The sequence below is a fragment of the Myxocyprinus asiaticus genome, chromosome 8 (assembly GCF_019703515.2).
Source record: "Myxocyprinus asiaticus isolate MX2 ecotype Aquarium Trade chromosome 8, UBuf_Myxa_2, whole genome shotgun sequence".
In the NCBI taxonomy this organism is placed as follows: domain Eukaryota; kingdom Metazoa; phylum Chordata; class Actinopteri; order Cypriniformes; family Catostomidae; genus Myxocyprinus; species Myxocyprinus asiaticus.
The window spans coordinates 42,678,295-42,702,846 of record NC_059351.1 but is presented as its reverse complement, the minus strand read 5'-3'; the positions used below and the strand labels follow the sequence as shown (position 1 = coordinate 42,702,846).

At 39.3% G+C, this 24,552-nt stretch overlaps 1 protein-coding gene across 2 annotated transcripts in view; it reads left to right on the top strand.

Annotated features, from left to right (window-relative positions):
- Nucleotides 1–24,552, top strand: part of LOC127444566 (catenin alpha-2) — a 784,313-nt gene that overhangs the window by 45,631 nt on the left and 714,130 nt on the right. For both annotated transcript variants that reach the window (XM_051704010.1, XM_051704013.1), the window contains exon 2: nucleotides 9,560–9,666. In XM_051704010.1, coding sequence (XP_051559970.1) covers nucleotides 9,565–9,666 — 102 coding nt within the window. In that variant the 5' untranslated portion in view covers nucleotides 9,560–9,564. The remainder of the gene's footprint in view (nucleotides 1–9,559; nucleotides 9,667–24,552) is intronic.

Genomic DNA, 24,552 nt, shown 5'->3' with positions numbered 1-24,552 from the left:
AATATGAAAATGCTCAATACTACATGTAAAACACTGACTAATATGACATTACATTTTTTTCTTAATTAAATTCATGCCTCATTCAATGAGTAGAATTCACACAAGATCAGTAAAATATGTTTTTTTTAACCACTCGATGATGATTTAAATATACTGTATATGGAGTAATTAATGTGTAAATTGTCTTGTTTACATTCTGAATTCATAGAGCTGAGCTAACATGCTATACGCGACCATAATATTCGCCGATTACATTCTGTTATTGTAATTTATTAAGACACTGATACTACTGCAAATATGGATGTATAAAAGAGTGTTACCGGGCAGAATACAGACAAAAGAATGATGAAAAGAATGAGATTACATTTTTTAACATTATTTAACAACATTACTGTAGTTAACACGAACTAATGAACTTAATGTTAGTTACAACATATATTAATACATTTTTAAAATCGTTGTATTAGTTGTATTAGTTAATGCACATTAATGCACTTTGAACTAACATGAACTAACAACAAACTATTTTATTTTTATTAACTAACATTATGATTAATAAATGCTGTAAAAATATATTGTTCATTGCTTGTTCATAATACCCAATGCATTAACTAATGTTAAAGAAATTAAACTTTTTATTAAGTGTTACCAAAATTACATTAAAATTACATTAATTGTGAATTGCTAACATTTATTTGTATTGAAAACAGTTATTAATAGTTCTGTTGCCAATACCAAAAGGTCATTGTGACCTACTGGCAACCAAAAAACATGAGAGCATCACACACAGAGAATCAAAAATGAGAAAAAAATATATCCATTACAAGCTGTACAACTGCTCCAGTGAGAAATCATTAATATCTATGGTTTGTTTACTGTCTTTCGCGTCTTGTTGTAACACACATCACTAATTATTAAGCAAATTCGTGAAGAAACGGTGCCATTATTGAAGGTTAAACAGTTACATCTGTTATCTGCCTCTTTATCCTCTTCCTGCTCACTGTGCAATGAGTCAGAATAACTACTGTAATGACTCTAGAAAATGGGCAACTTAATATTCATACATGTGTAATTCTTACACATTTTAAAAAACAAAATGTTATATTCATGTGAATTACATCATGTCTGAAAGTTTAAATTCGTGAATGCTTAGAATTGCCAACAACTCACCTGCCAAAGGCCACTCTGAGCAAGCGCTCATTCATTAGAGTATATTTATATATATATATTTATATTTATGCATTTGGCAGACGCTTTTATCCAAAGTGACTTACTGTGACAATCCCCCTAGAGCAACCTGGAGTTAAGTGCCTTACTCAAGGACACAATGGTGATGGCTGTGGGGATTGAACCAGCAACCAGTTAAGTGCTTTAGCCCACTACACCACCACCACTCCTTAGAGTAGCAGTGTATGTGTGATTCCCTGCATGCTGCAAAAAAGACCGGCTCTGATTCTAGGCACGATCAGCCAATTGCCGATCATGGATTTAAAGGGGACCTATTATGTAAAATTCACTTTTCCATGGTGTTTGAACATAAATGTGAGTCGGCAGTGTGTGTACACAACCACCCTACAATGTTAAAAGTCCACCCACTCCTCTTTCTTATATTTCTATTAATCTAAAACAGTGTCTCAAAGTGATTGGTTTTCGTTTCTCTCGCCCACGACTGGTGACAGACTCCACCCTATTATCATAGATCCTCCCCTGAATGATCTACACACAGTCCGCCATTTTTTTCCACGCTGGAGCAGCAATGGTGAGAAGAATAATGTCTCAGTTTCGTAAGCGTCATAAGTGTTCTGTTGTTGGCTGTAAAAGTGAACATAAGAGTCTTCATGTACTCCCGGCATCAGAGCCACTGCAGACGCAGTGGACAAGTTTTGTTTTTGAAGCAAATGTGCCCCAAAACATACCAAAATTATTGTATGTTTGTGCAAATCATTTTACACCGGATTTTCCAAAAATTTGATTCTCAAGCATGGATCAGTACCAACTGTTCGTGTTCCAGCTTTATATCCTGAAGATGTAAGTATCGCACTTTATATTTTGTGAATGTTTGCAAATCGCTTTTCCGAATGTGCCTGTTAGCTGATTCCACGGCTAATGCAGCTAAAGTTCCCATTGTCTCTGATTGTATTCACGGAGACCAGAGCTATGTTATTTTTATGGAAAGGGGGAGGGGAGCAGCAGCTCATTTGCATTTAAAGAGACACACACAAAAACAGCGTGTTTTTGATTCCACCCAAAAAGAGGCATTTACAACATGGTATAATAATTGATCCGTGGGGTATTTGGAGCTGAAACTTCACAGACACATTCTGGGGACACCTGAGACTTATATTACATCTTGTAAAAAAGGGCAAAAATAGGTCTCCTTTAAGACAAATATCGGCCAATTTCGATCTGTGGCCGATCGATCAGTGCACCCCTATTGTTAGGCTAACTCATTTTAGGTATATAATTGTACCTCAAGGACCTCCTTGTATCTCCTTGTCTTGTTTCAAGCCAATCATACACTCTCTCACTCTTCCCTCTACATTATCTTGCAGCTTGAAAGTTCCCGTCAGTCACGTAAACTTTTCCCCTGAGGCTGTGCAGCACTGGTCCTGTACATCAGATGTCTACCTTAATCAGGAAGCACCTGCCTACATTACCAGTGTTGAAAGAATGCCGAGCTGGGCTTTGGATGTGCATATGTTTTTAGTAATCAGTATCTGTATGCAGGATCTAAAGATGCAGATGGGAATCTACGACAGTGCTCCAGTGAATGACAATATGATGGAAAAAGCCTATGTTATGAGGATCCCCATATGAAATATAATGCAATTTAATGATAGCAATGAGACCTAAATAGGCATTTTCCAGGGGCATGGCTGTTGGAAGATTTTGGAGGTTAATTGGCCAAGTGGGCAAGGCTTATACGGCTTAAATGACTTATAACAACTATCTGAAAATATTACAATTTGATCAATGAAATGGCATACGGTAGCCACCCAGTACTGATTAATAATGGGTTGTACAATTTAACAATATTGAACAATGATGCTGTGTCAGTTGAAACCATATCATGAGGAATACAATTTTCCTTGATCTATTGAGATAAAAGGGCTTGATGTACCTAATAAAGTGCTCGGTGAGTGTAAATATGGAATGAGTAGTCAAATTTGTTCACTGATATTTCCTTTCTTAAAATAAAAGTGTTGGATTGGAGGCTGGAAAAATGTTTATACCTGCAGTGTATCGATTCTGATTGTTGATTGGTTGGACTCTATGGGTATAAAAGTCGAACCTTTTCCAAAATCTTTCTAGCAAGTCAGTCCACTGTCGGCCATCTTTGGAACTCTCTCAGGAGGCTATTTCCAGTCATGACATTGCAGCTCCTATCTACTTGAACTGGGAAAGACCGAAATCTCAAAAACAGTTGGTGAAGATTACGATCAAAGAACTTATTTTAAATCAGCAATAAAACCTGACAATACTGGTATAATAAATTGTGCTTCTTTACCTCATATTACGCTAAAAACGTTACATTTTCCTGGCTTGTATAGCTAATGCGCATGCTTGTTCTCAAGTTGATTGACAGGCGATGTCTGTATCTAGAAGGCGAAGGTCTCTTTCACCTGTAAGGCAGCACTTCCTTTCTACATCTGTTGGCCGTTGGGCTTTCCAATTTCTCATTCATTTTAATAGAAGTGGCCTGTCTCTGCTAAATAGTCTCTGCCTTTTTGTATGAGCCAAGTTCACATATTACGATTTCACCATCTTACACAAATTATTATGAGTTGTCATGTGACTATGTTGGGTAAAAGTTGTTGGAAGATGCGCAAGTTGCGACTCACCTCTTTATTAGCATAACCACATCTGCTTCCTAAAAGATCAGAGGAGGAGAACTAATGGCAGTTTGACTAATCAATTTTCGAACCTAGTCTCATAGAAAGAACGTTACCATAAATACATTTTTGCAAACTCCAGTTTTCTGGTGAAATGAACACTAGAGGTTCTACAACAATGGAGCGTTTTATTCACTTTCACACAAATCACGACTACAATGACTGGCTATGACTTTATAAACACTTATCTATTACTCACACACTGCTGTGTTATGATATTAACACACTTAAGGCAGGGGTCGGCAAACTTTTTGACATGGAGTGCCATTTTTTATTTTTCTGGTGAATGGCTGTGCCCCCCCATAAAAAAAAAAGATATAATAAAAAAAAAGATAATAATAATAATAATAATAATAATAATATGCAAATTTATGTGATTTTCTGAAACATGAGTTTTTCTATTTTGCATTTTTCTAATTTAATCTTTTATTTTTCATTAGAAATGATATTATCAGCATAACCGTTTGAGTGAAACTTTCATGCAAAAACTGATGATTATAATATAATCATGATCCTGCATGCGAATTTTCACAGAGCATCTTAAGTGCTTTAATGAAAGAAAACATGTCCTTTTGTACAAAATGAGTTAACACAGTCACAGATTTGCTTATCTGATTACTGATCATGGTAATATATTTCTTACATCATGTTATTGTAATCATGTAAACACTAGGACACAAGCAACAGTGAGAGAGGAGCAGGCTATTTTATTTACATGACGTTTTTCGCACCTGCATTCCATTCTACATCTTGATGTAATCCATCCTCATGATCACGTAGCGTGTTTTCATCAGCTGAATGGGAGACTAAACACTATTAAAGTGAGGTGAGACTTGCGCTGTGCTTGCAAGCTATTCGCGCATCACAAGCTGATCAACTATTTAGCTCTTTTTGGTGAATCGCACCTGCAAAATCCTAAAACTTTATTTCTGGGTTTAATTTATATTTTGAATAGATTTGAAAAGATTTTTGAACCCCACCGTGTGGGTTTATGTTTTCTCTTTTAATCGTTTAATGTAATTTTGAGTGTGACTATGGTTTAAGGAGGGTGTACCTGTATGCTGGGTTGAAAATCTCAAGGATTAATAGTGGTGTTTTCCTTAATCACGTGTTGTTCTTAAAACTAAAAGAAGCAAATGAATCACAGAATGTAGGCTGTCATCCACAGAGCCTGAACGAAGCAAAGCAGGCGCATTTACTCGCACTATTAACTAAAAGTGAAACGCTATCGGCTTGTGATGCGCGAATGTCTTGCAAGCGCTGCATGAGTCTGTTGGGTATACTGCAGTCTCGTCACATTTTAACTTTTTGTTTAGCCTCCCATTCAGCTGATGAAAACACGCTGCGTGATCATGAGGAAGGATTACAACAAGATGTAGATTGGAATGCTAGTGCGGAATTTATATAAATAAAATAGTCTTCTCCTCTCTCACCATTGCTGGCATGCCACCATGATTACTCCTCCAGCACTGGCACGCGTGCCATAGGTTGCTGACCCCTGCTCTAAGGTATCATTTGAAAAACAATACATTTTAACACTTGTATTACAGACCCACCTACTATTACACACTTATTCCAACATGATTAACTTGTATGGTAGCTCACCTGATAGAACGTTGGGCTTTCGACTTGTAAACCGAGGTTCAAGCCCAGCAAAGTGCGCTTGAAAGGAAAGTGGAAGTGCCATTGAAGTAGGGCTGCCCGCTGTTAGTCGATGAGAAGAGTCTTGGTCGACAAAGTTTTGATTGGTCGGTTGGTCACAGAAAAAACTCCACAGGAAACTAACAAGCACCGGTATTACCACTGGTTTAATTGCAATTAAAATGTGTGTTGTTCAACTTTTTGAAAGATGGCTTTACAACAGTTGTCAACATCTCTCTGGCAAAGGACCTACTTCATCTGTGCATTCTCTACGCGTCGGTTATTTCATTGTGTGGGAGAATACATCATGTGTGTGAATAAATTAGTTTTGTTCCCTCCTTCACTATATATATATATATATGTATTTAAGCAATATCACATGAGCAAGAGTGCAATATGGCCCTGCATCAGCACTGCTGTGATTCGGCCGCAGTGCCGTAGGTAATCACAGCAGTGCTGATTTAGGGCCACATAGCACTATTTCGAGTGTGATATTGCTTGTATACAACAGTTCAATGAACAAGTACATTTTAAAAAATGAGGAAAAACTGAGTACGGTCATAAAAACGCATTTATGCATGGAACTACTTTCTTACGCGACGGATCAGAATCTGCCTTTGTTGGTTCAAAACAAATGATGCGCCCAAGCCTTCATTAGTAATTCAAAAAGATCACTTCAGAAATAGTATCACGGCTTGTGCTGTTTCTAACAAGTTATTGGATAAACAAGGATGGATGGATGGATGTGTGTGTGTGTGTGAGAGAGAGAGAGAGATATAGAGAGAGAGAGACACGGAGCGTGTGCGATCACCTGTTGCCACACCCAAGCAGAGATGCTGTCAGCTTTCTGAAGATCAGCTTTCTCAGTGGAAAAGTAGCGGTCCAAGCGGGGGTAATTCTACCTATTTCGCAGTAGCCGTTGCGCAAGAGTCGATCACTATAGAAACTGCAATGTCCTCCATTTTAAACAGTGTGTCCACTCCAATGTGGAAAGTCCGATAAGAGATAAGCACCTTCAGTTTGTGTAATTAATCAGTCTGTTGTGTCTCTCAGCTGTAATGAGCCGTAATGCTGAAGTTGTTCGTTCAAAGCTATTTAAAGCTATATCCTAGCTTTAGTAGTAGTAATACAAGCGATCATATAGTGCTGTATGTAAACACTGGCTGAAGCGGATTCACTTCACGTCACCTAACTGGCTCATATTACACAAAAAATGATCTTTTGCCACCACCTGCTGGCTAACATATGTAATGTCAACAAAAACAAATACATGTAAAAAAAAAAAAAAGACAAACCGTAGCTCTTAACACATCTGCACTGCTCTTACACTTTTGTTTAGAATGGCACGAACACAAGTGGAGTGATACACACACAGTGAAGCGTCGGAGTGATGATGGTGTCAGACCATCAGTGATCATGGAATGTCTCTCGTCCAATCAGATTCGAGGACCAGAAGTAACTGTTGTATATAAGAATAATATATATATATATATACACACCTTTCCATTTACCATCAGGCAAGTATCCATCTAAACAGGCAGGCAGAAAATTAGTTACACAAATGAAGACATAAAAACAATTATAAATGTAAAAATAATAATTATAGTGATGATAATAACCACTGAAATATAAATCATGGTTCATGGTGAACGTGTTTTTGTATTATTTTATATATTTTTTATTATTTTACAGGCTGCAGAGTTGCGTTCACAATGAACTGCTCTGTGAAAATAAAGCAAAGGAACTCAAAGCACCTTCTGAGCTGAGTTGTCTGAGGTCATTCGCAGCACTCATAGATGATACTCTTCTTGCAAAAAAATAAAAAATCAGAAGACAGAAACAAAGAAAGAGTGAGAACCTTTTAGATGCCACGAGACTGCACGCCTCCGTACAAACAGCGCGTCATATATGCGCATAGATGGCTTTTCTGTCATCTGTTCTTGATAATATAATAAAGTGTGTTTCTTCTAGCACGTGTCTGTGTCTCTACGGACAAATTATTTGTAATATTAATTTTATAATAATAATAGCCTAATAATACTACTACTACTAATAATAATTTAATACATGGGAAAACGAGCCAAAAATCTTCTTGACATTGTCAAAGGCATCAGCCATTGTCGATCCCCAAGATCATCGTCTGTCGGCACAACCCTAATGTGCATTTCTCTCTATAAAAATCCTTGCTGGTTTTTCCCACACATTCAGAATCATTAACACTTTTGCCTGTGTCGCTGCAGCTCGCTTTGTGCGTGTGCTTGTAAAATGTATATTTTAAAGGCTCATTATTATGGTTTAGTATTTCTCTGTAATGTAGAACAGTGTTAGCAATGTTATTTATAACATTCTTTCTCAGCCCTGGAACTCAAACCATTGTCTGATAATTAAATTAATATCATAAACGTGTGACTAGTCCACTAATGGCTTAAATTAACACCTACTAGTCGACTAGGAAAATCTTTGTTCGGGGGCAGCCCTACATAGAAGGGCTATGTTTGCTGCAGAAAATTTGCTTTTCATGTCAAATCAAATCAAATCACTTTTATTGTCACACAGCCATATACACAAGTGCAATGGTGTGTGAAAGTCACATATGCATTTGAAAACACTATCATTTAGGTTTAAGTGTTGGTTAAGGGTAAGGATGTCTTTTTTGTTCACCTCTCAATTATCTTTTTGGACACTATTGGTTAGGTTTAGGCTAAAGTTTTAGGTACGGGAGGTATGTTTTATTCATTAAAACATCCATCTAACATTTACCTTTTCAGTTGCCTCTTAGTGTCAATTGTGGACCGCTTGTACTGTTCCTGGCTCGGTGTATCACCTGCAGCTCTGCATATCCTTGCTAAAGTTTTTTTTTTTTTTTTTTTTTCAGCAAGAACCCTGATCATTTCAGTCAGATCTTAACAGTTTGTGCCACACATTTATGCAGATTGTTACGTGGATCTGTCACAGTGTTATGCAGGCTATCCAAAGAGACTATTATTGATGGATGGGACAGTTAAAAACTGTATTGGAGCTGACAGCAAACCTGATTAATTTATAGTAAGGATTCATGGCATTTGTTTTACATTATGGTTGGTATATTATTAGCCATCTAGAGAGTGTGTGTTTGTTTCTTACCTCATTAAATTTGGGATAATTAATCTGACTTGCACAACAATCCCTTAAACCCGTGTGTGGATCTCATCACATTCTGAAGACATTAGCCTTTAATTTAGTGCTTCAATTACTCGTCTCAATATTTGATATGCTTTGCATTTCCTTCCAAAGTATCCTGGTGTTTGTGCATTTGGATGTTATTTTTATCAAGGTCCCTGATCATTTCAGTTTGACCTAAAAGGAATTGTTCAACCCATCATGGAAATTCAGTAAAATGTTAAAATACTCACTGTTTTAAAAGTGTAGCCACACAGTAAACATTATGTGATTTTAGTATGATAAAATCGCATACTACCCTTTTCTGTGCAAAGTTATATCTGATTTTTACAGCTCAGATAACACTGTAACCTCGGTTTTTGCTTTTTTTAAAGCAATGGAGGGAAGAGTCAAAATTATTTTTTAACATGATTGCACAAATGCTGTTGATTTAGCTTAACTTGTATTGAACTCTGAATATTCCTTTAAGTTCATAGTTAAGATTTGTGAAATTTTGTATTACCTTTTTTATAATCATTATATTACTAGACCTATAGAGTGTGTGTTTGTTTCTTTTCTCAATAAAATCTTACTTGCAAAACAATTACGCACACCAAATGAAGACATTAACATATAAAGTAATGCCTCATCTCTCCATCTGAATGTTTTATAGTCTCAGTTTTTAGCATTTTAGTGTGACTGATGTGCAACATTCAAGGACTTTCCAAAAGGAAGAGGCTTTTCTTTTTTTATTAATAGATGTGCAGCAGCTTATCGGCCTTTGATTTTGTTATGAAGGTTATAAAGCAGAATACCTGAAATAAAATGAGGTCTGCATCTTTCACAAATGTTCACTCTTTTTTTCTCTTTCCCCTGTCTTTTCACAGTAAACATGACAAGCGCTACGTCCCCAATCTTGCTAAAATGGGACCCCAAGAGTCTGGAGATTCGCACGCTGACTGTGGAAAGGCTGCTGGAGCCACTGGTCACACAGGTAAAGATGTTACAATTATATAACAACTGGTTAAAACAAGAAACGTTTCAATGTGATGAAATGATTATTACATTGCTTTCATTGTACTGACTTCCTAAATTAGTTTTCTGTAGTTTTGTCAATAATTGCAGCTTTTGGTGTTGTATTGTTTTTTAGTTTGATTTAATTTGAGTAGTTGTGCAATATGGGTTTTTCAGTTGACGACGCTGATGCCAATGTCTAGTAAAGAGAACAGGGTGGCTGATGGGCAAAATAATGTCAATATACACATACAATTTAATGATGACAAAGGAAATATTCACAATCACGTGTTTATCATTTCCCATATTATTATAAAAAAATAAATAAAAAAAAACAAGTGGTGAAAGTTGGCTTTTTATAAAATGAGCTCTGCCCATGTTCAGAGATTTAACGTACATACTCACATACTGGTCTGATAAGCTTCTGAGTTTCTCATACCACTTTACATTTTCTTACCACCATAAAAGCAGATCTTCATCTGTTGGTAGGCATGTGCAACAAGAACCGAGTACACTTGACTTCACGCTTGGCCAAAGACGGCATCATAATTCCTTTTCTCATCCAACACCTCGATGACACACATCCACAGCACCCCCAGTGGTCTCAGTTGTAACTGCAAGATTTCAGCATTGCTCACAGCAAGCGAATGCGCAAAGGAAAACCAATTTTTTTATATATATAAATTCCAGTAGTGTTTTTAATAGTCAGCTAGCTGGTGCAGATCTATTACTGGATTACTCATGCGCATCCCTAAATTTTACACAATAGCCGATTTATTCAGAATTGACAAGTCTGTCAGTAGATTTGCAACTGACATACATGGGAGGTATTCACATCTTTTAAAGGAATAGTTCACCCAAAAATGAAAATTATCTCATCATTTACTCACCATTATACCATTCCAGATGTATATGACTTTCTTCATCTGCTGAACACAAATTAAGATTTTAGAAGAATTTTTCAGCTCTTTTGGTCCATACAATACAAGTGAATGGGTGCCAAAATTTTGAAGATCAAAAAAATCACATAAATCAGCATAAAAGTAATCCATAAGACTCCAGTGGTTAAATCAGTGTCTTCAGAAGTGATATGATAGGTGTGGGTGAGAAACAGATAACTTCACATACTTCTTGTGTTTTTGGTGATTCACATTGTCCATGCATACCACCCTCTACTGGGCAGGGAGAAGAATTTCTAGCAACAAACGACTTAAATATTGATCTGTTTATCACCTGCACCTATCATATCACTTCTGAAGATATGGATTTAACTACTAAAGTCTTATTGATTACTATAATGCTGACTTAGTTTTTGTAGCATCAAAATGTTGGCACCCATTCACTTGCATTGCATGGACCTACAGAGCTGAAATATACATCTAAATATCATAATTTGTGGTCTATTATTGGCCAATACTAATAATTTCCAAATTGTTTGATTGATATATTAGTGTATTATGCTAATATGAAATCAAAATTGACACTATTTACAATTTTGACTTTATTTTGTCGTTATACTTTGCAAGATATTTAGGATTGAAGTTTTAAATCTCCTAATGAATTTAACTAATTGAATCTTTAAAATCACAATGCCAATGATGGTGTCTGAAAGTATTTATTAATATCTAGTAGAGAGAAAAGGGCAGCTAGCTAATACATTTCCCTTGAATGTGCAGAGATTGTCGTTGCCTGAAGAACAACCAAGTTCCCTATATTTGTTTTGCCTGCAATGTCACTGAGCAATTATGTCTCCTAAAGCAACTGTTTTTAAAATGTCTTGGGGGCTTTCTCAGGGAACTTGCTTGAATTGAGTGTTGGTCTGAATAGAGAGCATATTTCTTTACATAAAAAAAAAAAAAAAAAAAAAAACTCTTTAAAATGAGAAACTGAGCATCATTTTCTAGAGCAGAAGACAAAAAATCAGTCTTTTTTGGACACATTAATTGATGGGTGAGTGCAGATGAGTGCAGATATAAATCTTTATAGTGTACAATATTCTACCATGGACAGCTCACTCCTACTTTTTCTTTGAGAGAAACTGGAAAATATGATTCTTGAAGAAATAGTTCTTACAAAATATGTAAATGCTGTCATTATATACTTATTTTGTCCCAACTTATTTTCTTTCTTCAGTGACACACAAAAAGAGATCTTAAGGAGAATGTTCAAGCTTCTATTTTCCATACAAAGGTAGAGTTTTGAAAGCTACTGCAGAGGGGAAGATTATCAGTGAATAATGGTATAAATTATGGTCTGTTCTTCAATCAAAGTTATCATTTGGCTTGAGAAGACTTGGAATAAACCATGCAGATCATATGGACTACTTTTATGGTACTTTTTGCAATAAATGGAAAAGAGCTGCTTGTTTTGTGTTTCACCGACGAAAGATGTTATGGGTTTGGAATTACATGAGGGTAAGTAAATGAAGACTATTTTTATTTTGGGGGAAAATATACATTTAATCATTCATTTAGTAATGTCACCACCACTTCACTGTGTTACAGAGTTGTTGCTCTGCTGTTGTTCCAGCAATCTCTTTTTCTCTTCTGCATGCACACACACGCACACGCACACACGCTTTGATCTGATGAAGACATACCTTGACCTCTCACGAAGGTACCATTGTCGTGATCAAAATGCCCTGAAGCAGAATATTCATATATCCAGGTTGAAAAAAATAAAGGTTTGGGGCCAACAGTCTGTCTTGCTATTATGTCATCTGCTCACTTTGATCTCAAAGGGGTCAGTCCATCAAATGATGTTGGCCTAAGGGTTTCTGAACATTGGGAGCTAATTCAGATTCAGTTTAAAGTGTTAATAGTCAAGGATGTGAAGAAGTGCAGCTCTAATTGCATATCACTAGACTCTCTATGATGACAAATGAAAATGTTGTTTCAGTCATTCCTCTCGCAGTATGTTGTACAGGAAATGTGTAATGGCTCGGAACGGAAGAAGCAGCCTTTGGAAGAGAGAAAGTGAGAGTTTGATTTCAGATAAACAAGCGGAGAAAAACATTTGCTCTCTAGGTGAGAGACTGATTGATATGACCAATTTAAAGCTTTTTTAGAGTTCACCGCTTAGCTTTCATCCGCCGTCCCTCACTGTTAGCTTTCCTTCTGTTCTTTTTTGCTCTTCTGGAAAATCCGGCTTAAGCTGGTAGTTGCATTTTAGAACATGGTAGCTGGTTTCTAGCTGGTCCAATCTGTTTTTTAAGTGTGTTAAGATGGTCATTAGGTGGGACAAGCTGGTCATTGGCTGGTCACTGACTTCTATCTGCCACGGACACAAAAGAAGATGCTAGGCAGTGTGTTAGTCTCAGTCACCATTCACTTTAATTGGATCTTTTTTCCATACAATGAGAATGGTTACAGAGGCTGTCATTCTGCCTAATATCTCCTTTAAAAGCTGGTATGACCAACTGGTAGCAGGTCTGTTGCTGGTCCAAGATCGTCTATGAGCTTGGTACCAGCTAATGACCAGCTAAAAAACATTTTGGACCAGCTAGAAACCAAATTTCACAGTCCAAATCCCATTTTATGATGGATTTTCCAGCAGAGTTCTCTCTCACACAGTCCTCATCACAATGTAAGAACTCCCCCAAGTTGTTCGCCTCAGCTTTTTCATTGTTTTGTCACATAATGGAGGCAAATGGTACAAGCAATCATGGGAATGCTAATGGATTTCTAACATGACATTAATGCTTCATTTGGAACTACCACAGAAAGCAGACCGGCTAAAAAAAAAAAAAAAAAAAAAGAGGCTCTGCTTCTCTGCTAACTCACTCTATTATGATCTCAGGAGGGATTGTGGAAATAAACCAGCCAGACCTCTCACTTACAGACAAGAAACACTGAGGTTGGCTGGTGTAGATTTATGTTGTGATTCGAGCAAAAAACAAACAAACAAAAAACTTCTCCTTATAGCCAAGTTGGAGTCAAATGTCTTGCCGAGAGTTCTGTGCCCCCCTTGAAGAAGGCAAATAGACAATTGAAAGAGTACCAATGATTCTAGATCAGACAGATACCTGGAGAGATTGGATGTCAGACACCCACTAACAAGAATCTAACCTTGGAGTCTTTCGAAATTCAACACATAATTCTCTTTCATTTCATTGGGAAAGAACATCAAGACCTCCACAATAACATTATGAAATAAGATAACTTTGCTTATTCGATTTAAACTGTGAGTGTCAATTCAGCTTGTTCCCTATCAAGGACAAATGTGTCAGCTATTGAAAGCTTGAGCGAATGCACAAACACATTGACAGCTTTTTTATTGGAGTGACACCTCAACAAAGTATTCTGTGAAATGAGCCTGTCTCCTTGAGACAGTTTAAAGTCAATAAGGGTGGTAAAATAGATGAGTGCTGATTTAAGGTCAAAGCTGAGGGATGAAGTTGAAAACCATCTACCACATTCATTTTGATCTAAGCTGTGGTGAAACAAAGCTAATGCCTTGTATACTGCAATGCTTCAACACAGGCTTCAATATCTTTGTGGGCACTGAGTTGAGCAGAAATGGAGCACTGTTAATAAAATGAATGGGAGAAATTGGAACGGCTAATGGATGTAGAACAGTCCCTCCTTACAGGTAAAAGAGCCAATAACCTTTTAGATACAGACATCGCCTGTCAGTCAACTTGAGAATGCACATGCACCTTTGATGAACCAGCCTGAAAAATAATGTTTTTTTTTTTGTTTTTTTTTCGCGATCTGAGTTAAAGAAGCGCATGATACCATTGTTGTTAGATTTTACTGCTGATTTTTTTTATTTTTATAAATATGTTATTTTATTGTAATCTTGACCAACTGTTTTGGAGATTTCTGTCTTTCCCCCTTCAAGTACAAAGGAGCTGTACTTTTATACTGCTTGTTTACATTGAAAATAGCTGCACAGCCTGCCTGGGAGTATTTTAAAGAGGCTCATGAGTGGACTGACTTGCCTTGAAAGGGACTTTGGTTTGCATTACCTGATCCAATGTCAGTTTTAAAGGGATAGTTCACACATAAAAGATCACCCCCTTCTTCCATTGGTCGACAAACAGATAGTCCCGCCCAAAACTCACACTGTTGTTTGACGTTGCTGTTTCAGGCTGGTTGGGAGGCTCATGGTTATGGATAAATTCTCATAGAGTGTGTTTGTGGCCTCAATGGCTTCCTCACATGTTCATGAGCTCAGTGTACACAAACAGTGTCTTCATAAGCTTTTGGAGAATTTTACACCTAGTCTAAAGCATTCCGTCAGAGAGAGGCTTTTATTTAGTTAAACAACCAGGAAGAGAGAAGAGCATTTAGAGGCAGGACTGTGTAAGCGAGAAATTACCCAGTGTTGTGTTTGTTGTGTACTTTTTCTGCATCTCTCTCAGTCTGTTCTTTCCCCGTTTCTCTACAGTATCTCTAGCCTGAGGTAAATTTATGCAGTCATTTTGATTTATGACTGTCTCTAATTCAAACAATAGTTCAGCATATTCAGTTGAGGTGAAACTAAAATCATGTGGCAGAATGTGACAGCTTCACGTCAGCAGATGCGCTCGAGCTGTTGAAGTGCTGAATTTTTAAAGTGATTTAAAATGCGGCCATTTGGCTTAGACTGGCAGTGAGTCAAGGTCATGACTGTGGAGACGGATGGGGAGAAGCGGGTCCATCTGGGTGTGGACTGGACCGGACACCAGGGATGTGTGACATACTGATTGAGCTATGCACTGTGGATTTGACATTGCAATGTAAGCAGCTATAGGGCTGCACACTTTGGATGAACACATGGGCAGTGATGTCATTGGCTGGCCCCTACCCTCAAAGTTGCTTTAAGTTACACTTTATAATAACTTTTATTAATAACATCAGGCATTGTTAGTGGTGCTTGGTAAGGCAAGTGACACTATTGCTATTGGTCATACTTTGCATTAGGGTTTTCTGGATGAGCTGGTTAGTTCTCTCATATTGATGAGTGATAATGGATGATCTCAGGCCTGTTCACTGCCAGTTTGTCTGTTACAGGATGGAGACACGCAGTTAACTTTTTATTCTGATCTCTTATCAGCTTTCACTTTTCTCATGGTGGTCAGGAGTTTAGGTTGGAAAACATATATCAGTATTAATCACAGATCCTCGAGTCAAGGCACACTTAGGTTGCCATACTCTTGACAGGCCAAAAGAAAATAAGTAAAGGCACGTCACCATGGTTGTAGGTTCAAAACCGGTCAAGCATAACTAAACAAACACATCATGCCTTTGAGCTAAAGTGTTTTCATCTGTGTTTTGCCCCTCAGGGTTTGTAATTCATCACACTAACTCTGGCTGGCAAAAGAGTCGGAGTGCTGTTCTAAAAAATAAATAAATAAGTAAGTAATAAAAATACAGCTTCCCACTGTTTCCAAAAAAAAGGTGGTTCTCTTAATGCAACTTCTTTTGATGATTTTGTGGAAGATTTAGATATAAGTGATGGATACACGGAAATATCACTCCAAAATGTTCCTCATGCTCAAGGTTCCGGTCTTTCCAAAGAGTCAAGTATTGGCTGGTTTGCATGGTGGGACAATTTGTCCTTATGACGTAAATACACCATTCTGTGTGCAAAAAACATCTCCATTGCAAGTTATGGGTCGACCAATATGGTTTGTTCAGGGCCGATACCAATAACGATTATTAGTAACCCAAAAATATCTTTGTTTATTATCAATAGGCTCAAAACATGTTGAAAAATAAAGCTAATTTTAGGTGGAAAAAATCATTTATAGTCTAAGGGTGCTCTGGAACAACAGTAAATTGTCCTGTTACAAACCTTGCTAAGCTGAACCGTTGGAGTCCTTTCAGACACATGAAGATTGTTTCACTTTGCTTCATTCTCATTTTCTGCAGTGTATTTTAAGCAAAAGATGCTGGTGTCCATCTAAATTGCTGCTCATTGTATTTCTCCAATACGGTCTACTGTCGGTAAATTAACCGCATCTGCAGCTCTACTATGCAGCGCTCATGTCACAGGCCGGGGGTGAGAGGCAACGCTTATGGAGCGTGAAAGGGCATTCACTAGTTTGTCCTCCCGTCCAGTACTGGCTTTTAATGGTAAACTGATTTGGCTTGCTGTCTCGGGCAAAGGGGCTCTAGATCGAGATTCAGTTTGAGCTCTGCAACCTCCCCCCCCCCCAAAAAGGAAAGGTTTATTTTTTAGAAGCCCCTATAGGCAGCAAGCCAAAAATTCACCTAGGCGAAATGATGAGGATTTGTAGTGAGAATTCCCTTGGAGGGAGAATTCAGGCTTCTTAATATAAAACCCCTGAAATATTTTTTAAGAAAAACGGAGAGAGATGAAATTTGGGGGTGTAGGGCTCCTGTGGGAGCTGGGGGACAAGTCACTGTTGTGGCAGTGGAAAAAATATTTTTGGATAAGGGCTCCTGCGGGAGCTAAGGAACGGGTCACTGCTGTGGCAGTGGAAACAAATACTTTTTGGATAGAGGACTCCTGCGGGAGCTGGGGGTGAGTCACTGCTCCGGCAGTGGATAGAATATTCTGAGTAATCTGAAAGAAAATCGCGATATATTTATTTATTTATTTATTGTGATGGGAAATAGGGGGCTCCTGCAGGAGCTGGGGGCAAGTCACTGCTGCAGCAGTGGAAAGAGTATTTTAAAAGAAAACCGCGAGTTAATTATTTATATTTTATTTTTAATTACACAACGATTACCGGTTACCACTCTTTATGGTGTACTGAAAATGAAAAGAGGCTCCTGCGGGAGCTAAGAATAGATGACTGTTGCAGCATTGGGGAGAAGTGTGAGCTGGGGGAAATTTTACTGCTGTGGTATTAAGGCGGTATTGACTGCAGCAGCAGTCGGGGCTCCTGCTGCGGCAGTGGAAGGGGATTATGATAAAAGGCATAATTGTATAAGGGCTTGGTGTGCTTGCTTAATATGTGATAGGTTTGTTCTAATGTACGAGTGGAAGGTGTCTGAGGACCATTGGCTGAACATTTTAATTAGGAGCTCAGGTAGGCCTTTTTGTGCTGCTGATGTTGCAGCGCTTATATGGAAGGAGTGACTGGAGTAGTGGTTTACTGGGATACCTGATCAGAGGAGGATGGATTTGAGGTGTTTTTGAAACCAGTGTCTAGAAATCAGGTTGTTGGAATCATCTATGAAGAGTGGATCAGTGACATTGGAAATTTGAGCCCTCCTGTAATCTAAATATATTGAAAGGGATTGGAATTCTATCAGAAAGACTCAGAACAGCGTAGCATAAAAGGAATAACAATTTATTGATAAACAATAAAATAATAAAGTAATGTCTCTTTGGGTAAGCCCCTGTCTGATGGTCTGGGCAAATTTAAGTGAACCATCAAATCCTGCTGGGGAAGACAACAAGGGTGAGGAACCTACCTCCTGTCAGACGAACACTTGCTGGTGGTGGCGGGGAGGAGGCAGTTGCCACGTTGACACCTGATGGCAGCAGAGTGGTTGGCTGCTGGCAGACCTTTAAAGCAAGAGGTGAACAGTGATTGGTTAAAGGAAATTATGAACAAACCGATGATGTGTACCGCGCGAGTCTCCCTGACAGAACTACCGCTTATGCTTCCATTTCTATCAGAAAAACTTGGAACAGCATAGCATAAAGGGAATAACAATTTATTGATGAACAATAAAATAATAAAGTAAAGTCTCTTTAGTGTAAGCCCCCATCTGATGGTCTGGGCAAATTTAAGTGAACCATCATATCCTGCCGGGGAAGACGGCAGGGGCAAGGAGCATTGTTTGTGCAAAACCACTGAAAGGATAACAATGCTATGAGGAAAAGAGGGAGGGGAGCATCGTTTGTGATGTTTGATGCTTAGAGCCCTGATTTGGGCGAGCATTTGGTTGTGCAATACCTTTGAAAAGAGTAACCAATGTTTATGACACATGAAAGGGAGGGGGGACATTGGTTGTGCAGTTCCCTTGAAAAGGATAACCAAAGCTTACGACACATGAAGGGATTTGTTGTGCAATACCTTTGAAAGGATAACCAAAGCTTATGACACATGAAGGGAAGGGGGCATTGGTTGCGCAGTATCCTTGAAGGAAAACCAAAGCTTATGACACATGAAGGGAAGGGGGCATTGGTTGCGCAGTATCCTTGATGGAAAACCAAAGCTTATGACACATGAAGGGAAGGGGGCATTGGTTGTGCAATACCCTTGAAAAGAGTAAACAGTGCTTGCAGCCCTGATTGGGTGAGCGTTTTGTCATGCAATATTCTTGAAAAGAATAACCAAAGCATGAAATGTATGAAATGGAGCATTGTTGTGCAATACCCTTGAAAAGGATAGCAATGCTGGGGAAAAATGAGAGAGGGGAGCATTGTGGTGCAATACCCTTGAAAAGGATAACAATGCTTGGAGGAGTATGAGGAAGGGGTTGCATAGCTTTTGTGTGTGTGTGTTTGTGATTCTGCCACCACCAGAGTTGTTGGAAAATGGTGCCTTTGATGCGTTGCTTACTATGAGCTGAGCTTGGTTGATAAAATGCAGGTTGGGACGTATGTATATGTCTTGTATGATAAAAAAGACCATCGTCCCAGCATCTTAATGGAAGACTCAGGAAGTCCTCGTGAAGCAGCTGCTGTAGCAGCTCCTATCCTGAAGGAATAGCCAGAATACACCTTCCACTGAGAGGGGAGTGACTGCAGAATATTAGTGTGTCAGAAAGATGAGAAGCAAACCAGTGGCGACTGATCCTCACACCTCAAAAAGACATGAAATGCCATGAGAAAAAAAAATGCTTCTGAAAGAATGTCATCAAATTTAGAAAATAACCTGCTCTGAGAGTGGAAATAAGGAGGTGTAGATGTCTAAAGTGATAGGAAGCCATTTAGCAGGAATGGTAGGGGAAATTTCTGATACCTCTTCGAATTAGCTGGGTGGAAAGGAGAAAAGACTGGGCAGTTTGGGTTAATGACATATAGCGTGAAACTGAATGCCCACCACCATTTTATTAATGGGTGAGGTTTCAATAATCGGATGTTAAAACAGAAACAATGAAAGCACAGTATAATTTTGGAGCATCTTGATATATGCTTTGGTGAGGAGGATACCATGCCCAGCCTTGAATGGGTTAAAATATGTGAAGTGAAAGCTATGTGATGTTAGAAGTCGAAGCTCTGATAAAAACCAGCAACACGACGCATGGTCCATGACATGTAAAGCTTCAGTTGAATGAAGATTCGGTATCTGCTTTGCAAGAACGCTAATCCGGCACAGTTTATCAAGAGAGAACAAATCTTACTTACCTGCTGCTAAATGGAAGCTTCCCTGACCACAAATATATTAACAGTGAAAGGATCGGAGAGCAAAATGAATTGTAACTTTAAAAAAAAAAAATACAAAATAATTATGTGTTTTGGCAAACATAGTTGTAGAAATAATGTAGAAAGCATTATGAGGAAGTTTGTCTTACCAGCCGATATGGAAATTGAACTGCAGCAGAATTGAAATAATGAGCTTTTGAAATTTCTTTGACCTTTAAATGATCCTCTAAATACAAATTGATGAATATGATAGGGAACTTAGTGTATTTTTGATGGGGATCAGCTGCTGCCTTGATACGATGCTTTTGACAATGCATTCCGGATGTGATAGATGTGGTGGCTCGACTGAGGGAGGTCTCCTACATGACTGAGATCTGGATGAAGATCCCGATTTGCTGATCATTTACACCCCATAGGTTTTGATGAAAGATCACGATGGCACCGCGGATGGCTGCCTCGATGCGGAGCTCCTCAGTTCTTTTGTTGTTTGTTTGTCCTGTGTTTAGTAATCTTTTTCCAGTCAGTTTTAACAGAGACGAACTGCTGAACATTCGACAGCATGTACCAGACAATCTTTTCCTGGTTTTCGAATATTCAGACATTTTGCTAGACATTTTAGATGGAGGCGCAGCTCTGCTGTTCAAGAGACGCAGGCGAGGGAGATGAGCCAGTGCGCTGGTCAAACTCCGTCGGCACGTATTTCGAACAGCGCTGCTGAGTATTCACTTAGCGAATCTCCACTCTCTTCCTAACAAAACGGACGAACTACATCTCCTCAACTGCACAAACAAGGACTTTTCAACCTCTGCTGCCTTGTGCTTCACAGAAACCTGGCTGAGTGAAGCCATTCCGGACAGCATGTTACATCTGCCGGGCTTCCAGCTGCTCAGAGCGGATCGCATCGCGGAGTTAACGGGGAAAACGAGAGGCGGTGCAACATGCATTTATATCAATGAAAGTTGGTGTACAGATGTAACAATGTTAAAGAGGATGTGCTGTCCTAGTTTAGAAGCGCTCTTATTAACTGTAAGCCTTTCTACACGCCGCGGGAGTTTTCCTCGTTTATTCTGGTGAATGTGTATATCGCACCAAACGCGTGTTTGAACACAGCATTGCAACAGCCGGCTGATCAAATCACAGACACAGAACAACAATACCCGTACTCAGTTATTATTATTCTTGGGAATTTTAACAAAGCAAATCTAACACGTAAACTGCCCAAATACAAACAGCACATCACATGCCCCACCAGAGACAGGAACATACTGGATCATTGCTACACAACAATAAAGGATGCATATCACTCTGTCCCTAGAGCAGCTTTGGGACTCTCTGATCACTGTCTGGTTCATCTTCTTCCAACCTACAGGCAGAAATTAAAATCAACCAAGCCAGTAGTTAGCACTGTAAAGAGATGGACCAATGAAGCAGAGCGGGAACTACAAGCCTGCTTCGATTGCATGGATTGGAGTGTTTTTGAGGCTGCAGCCACAGACCTGGACAAGCTCACAGATACTGTTACATCATACATCAGTTTCTGTGAGGATATGTGCATTCCTACTGGGACTTATTTAAAGTTCAACAATGACAAACCGTGGTTTACAGCAGAGCTCAGGCAGCTTCATCAGGCCAAAGAGGATGCTTGGGTGGGGATCAGGCCAGGAACACACTGAACAGGGAAATCAGAGTGGCTAAAAGATGATACTCTGAGAAGCTGAAACACAAGTTTTCAGCTAATGACCCTGCATCAGTATGGAGTGGCAATGAAACAACTCACAAATTAAAGGACTCCTACCCCCAACCCTGTAGGGAACCAACAACTGGCTGACGACCTGAATGTGTACTACTGCAGATTTGAAAGGCCCAATCTCACACCCCACACCCACTCTGACCTTCACTTCACACAAACACCAACACCTCCTGCAACCCCCCTCCTCTCCCCTCCTGCTACTCAACCTGCACTTAAGATCTGTGAAGATGATGTGAGCCACGTCTTTTGGAAACAAAAGAAGAGGAAGGCGTAAGGCCCAGATGGCGTTTCACCAGAGTGTCTTCGATCCTGTGCTAACCAGCTGGCCCCCATCTTCACACAGATCTTCAGTGGATTACTGGAGCAGTGTGAAGTCCCATGCTGCTTCAAACACTCAATCATTATTCCTGTCCCAAAGATACCAAAAATCACCGGACTTAATGACTACAGACCAGTCGCCCTGACGTCTGTAGTCATGAAATCATTTGAGAGACTGGTGTTGGCCCACCTGTAGAACATCACTGGACCCTTTCTAGATCCCCTTCAATTTGCTTATCGATCAAACAGGTCTGTGGATGATGCAGTCAATATAGGATTGCATCATATCCTGCAACATCTGGACAGACCAGGGACATATGCAAGGATCCTTTTTGTGGACTTCAGTTCAGCTTTCAACACCATCATCCCAGCTATACTCCAGAATAAATTACACCAACTCTGTTACCATATCTGTCTGTCAGTGGATTACCAGCTTTCTGACAGACAGGCAGCAGCTTGTGAGACAGGGGAAACTCACTTCCAGCACCTGTACAATCAGCACTGGTGCCCCCCAGGGATGTGTGCTCTCCCCACTACTCTTCTCCCTCTACACCAATGACTGCATCGCCAAGGACCCCTCTGTCAAGCTCCTGAAGTTTGCAGACGATGCCACTGTCATCGACCTCATCCAAGATGATGGTGATTCTGATGCAAATCAGATATCAGAAGACTATGAAGGACAGTTCGGACTGCTGAGAGGATTATTGGTTGCCCCCTGCCCCCCCTTCAAGAACTATACACTTCCAGAGTGAGGAAAAAGGCTGGAAAAATCACTCTGGACCCCACTCACCCTGCCCACTACCTTTTTGAACTGTTGACTTCTGGCCGACGCTTCAGAGCTCTGAGCACCAGAGCCGTCAGGCACAGGAACAGATTTTTCCCTTAGGCTATCCATCTCATGAACAGTTAAATTGCCCCATTGAGCAATAACTGTGTGCAATACACAGCGTAGTCTTTCTTATATTTATCCAACACATCCAACCTCTTCTGCCATTTCATTCCTCTGAAAAAAAAAAACAACAAAAAAAAAAACATTTGCACTGCACATAACAGATTTGTATTTGCACTGTACATAACAGATTGTATTAGATTGGCATTACCCATGTGTATGTGTGTATGTATGTATGTGTGTGTCTGTACGTATGTGTATAATTAGTTTTATTTTTAATTTTTTAGTCTTGCTGCTGTTTTTGTATTGTTTTTGTATTGTTGTACACTGGAAGCTCCTGTCACCAAGACAAATTCCTTGTATGTGTAAGCGTACTTGGCAATAAAGCTGATTCTGATTCTGATTCTGAAATGGAGCAGTGGCATCGTAAAGGAGGGAAGGTGGCTTCTTAAGATGTTATGTGAGCTGGTTCACCTGTGGTCTAGAGAGATCAGGGTTGAAGGAGATGCCTCGTTAACATATCTGTTATTATTATTCCAAGGGGCCACGATCCCACTGAGACTCGGAATTGCAGACAAGAGCTGCTGCGAGGAGCTGCTGATCCTGGATAAGAGGTTAGGAGCAGTGATTAAATCCATATTAGCTAATCGGGGAGCAAAGCTGGCTTGACATCGGACACAGTAAGTTGTAGAAAGAATTGCCACGTTGACACCTGATGGCAGCAGAGTGATTGGCTGCTGGCAGACCTTTAAAGCAAGAGGTGAACAGTGATTGGTTAAAGGAAATTATGAATGAACTGATGACGTGTACCGCGCGAGTCTCCCTGACAGAACTACCGCTTACACTTCCATGCGCTGAATGGGAGAGGGTAAATTGAAAATAAAAACATGATGGCCACGGTTAGTCTGGTCTGTTTTGCTTCGTTTGATATTGAAACTAATGATATCATTTTCAATTATCTGAAGATCGCAAAAAGTTTGATGTATGTTTGGATCAAATTTGGAATTGCGTTTGAATTCTGAGCATCTGAGGAAACCGAAGAAAGTGAGAATAAAAAGTGCATCTAGAGTTCTTTGTGTGTTTTTGGAATGGTAACCTGAACAGAGTATGGATAGGCATCTGCTTAATAAATCCGAAGTGAGAGGCAGCCAGGGGTCTGGCAACGTGGTTGATATTTTTGGATACCCTTGATGAGAAGGGGGATTTGCGGGTTGGATAAATTGGGGCATGGTTGGCCGAAAATCAATTTGTAGAAAGATTGTAAGCCGCTTGGGTACACTTTAAAAGATCCAGCTTGGATGTATTTGACTTTGTGAAGATAAATACCAAAGGAGGAAACGGAAATCAGGGAACGGGAGAGCGTGAATTAGGTGAAAATGTTTAAAGCTTTTCCAGGCTGTAAAATAAGACTGGAGGGTTCTGAGGGAGACTGCTTGAATAACAAAATCTATGGATTGACGGTGGAGGAAATGAAGTGGGTGGTTCACTGGAATATCATCTCGGAAAAGGGTGGAACTCACGTTGGTAATGGGTCTGCATGAGGAGCCAATGTTCTGAATTTCTGAAAGGCAAAGCGGGAGAGAGAATCAGCGATTTGGTTCTTGAAACCAGGAATGTGTTCAGCTTTGATAATA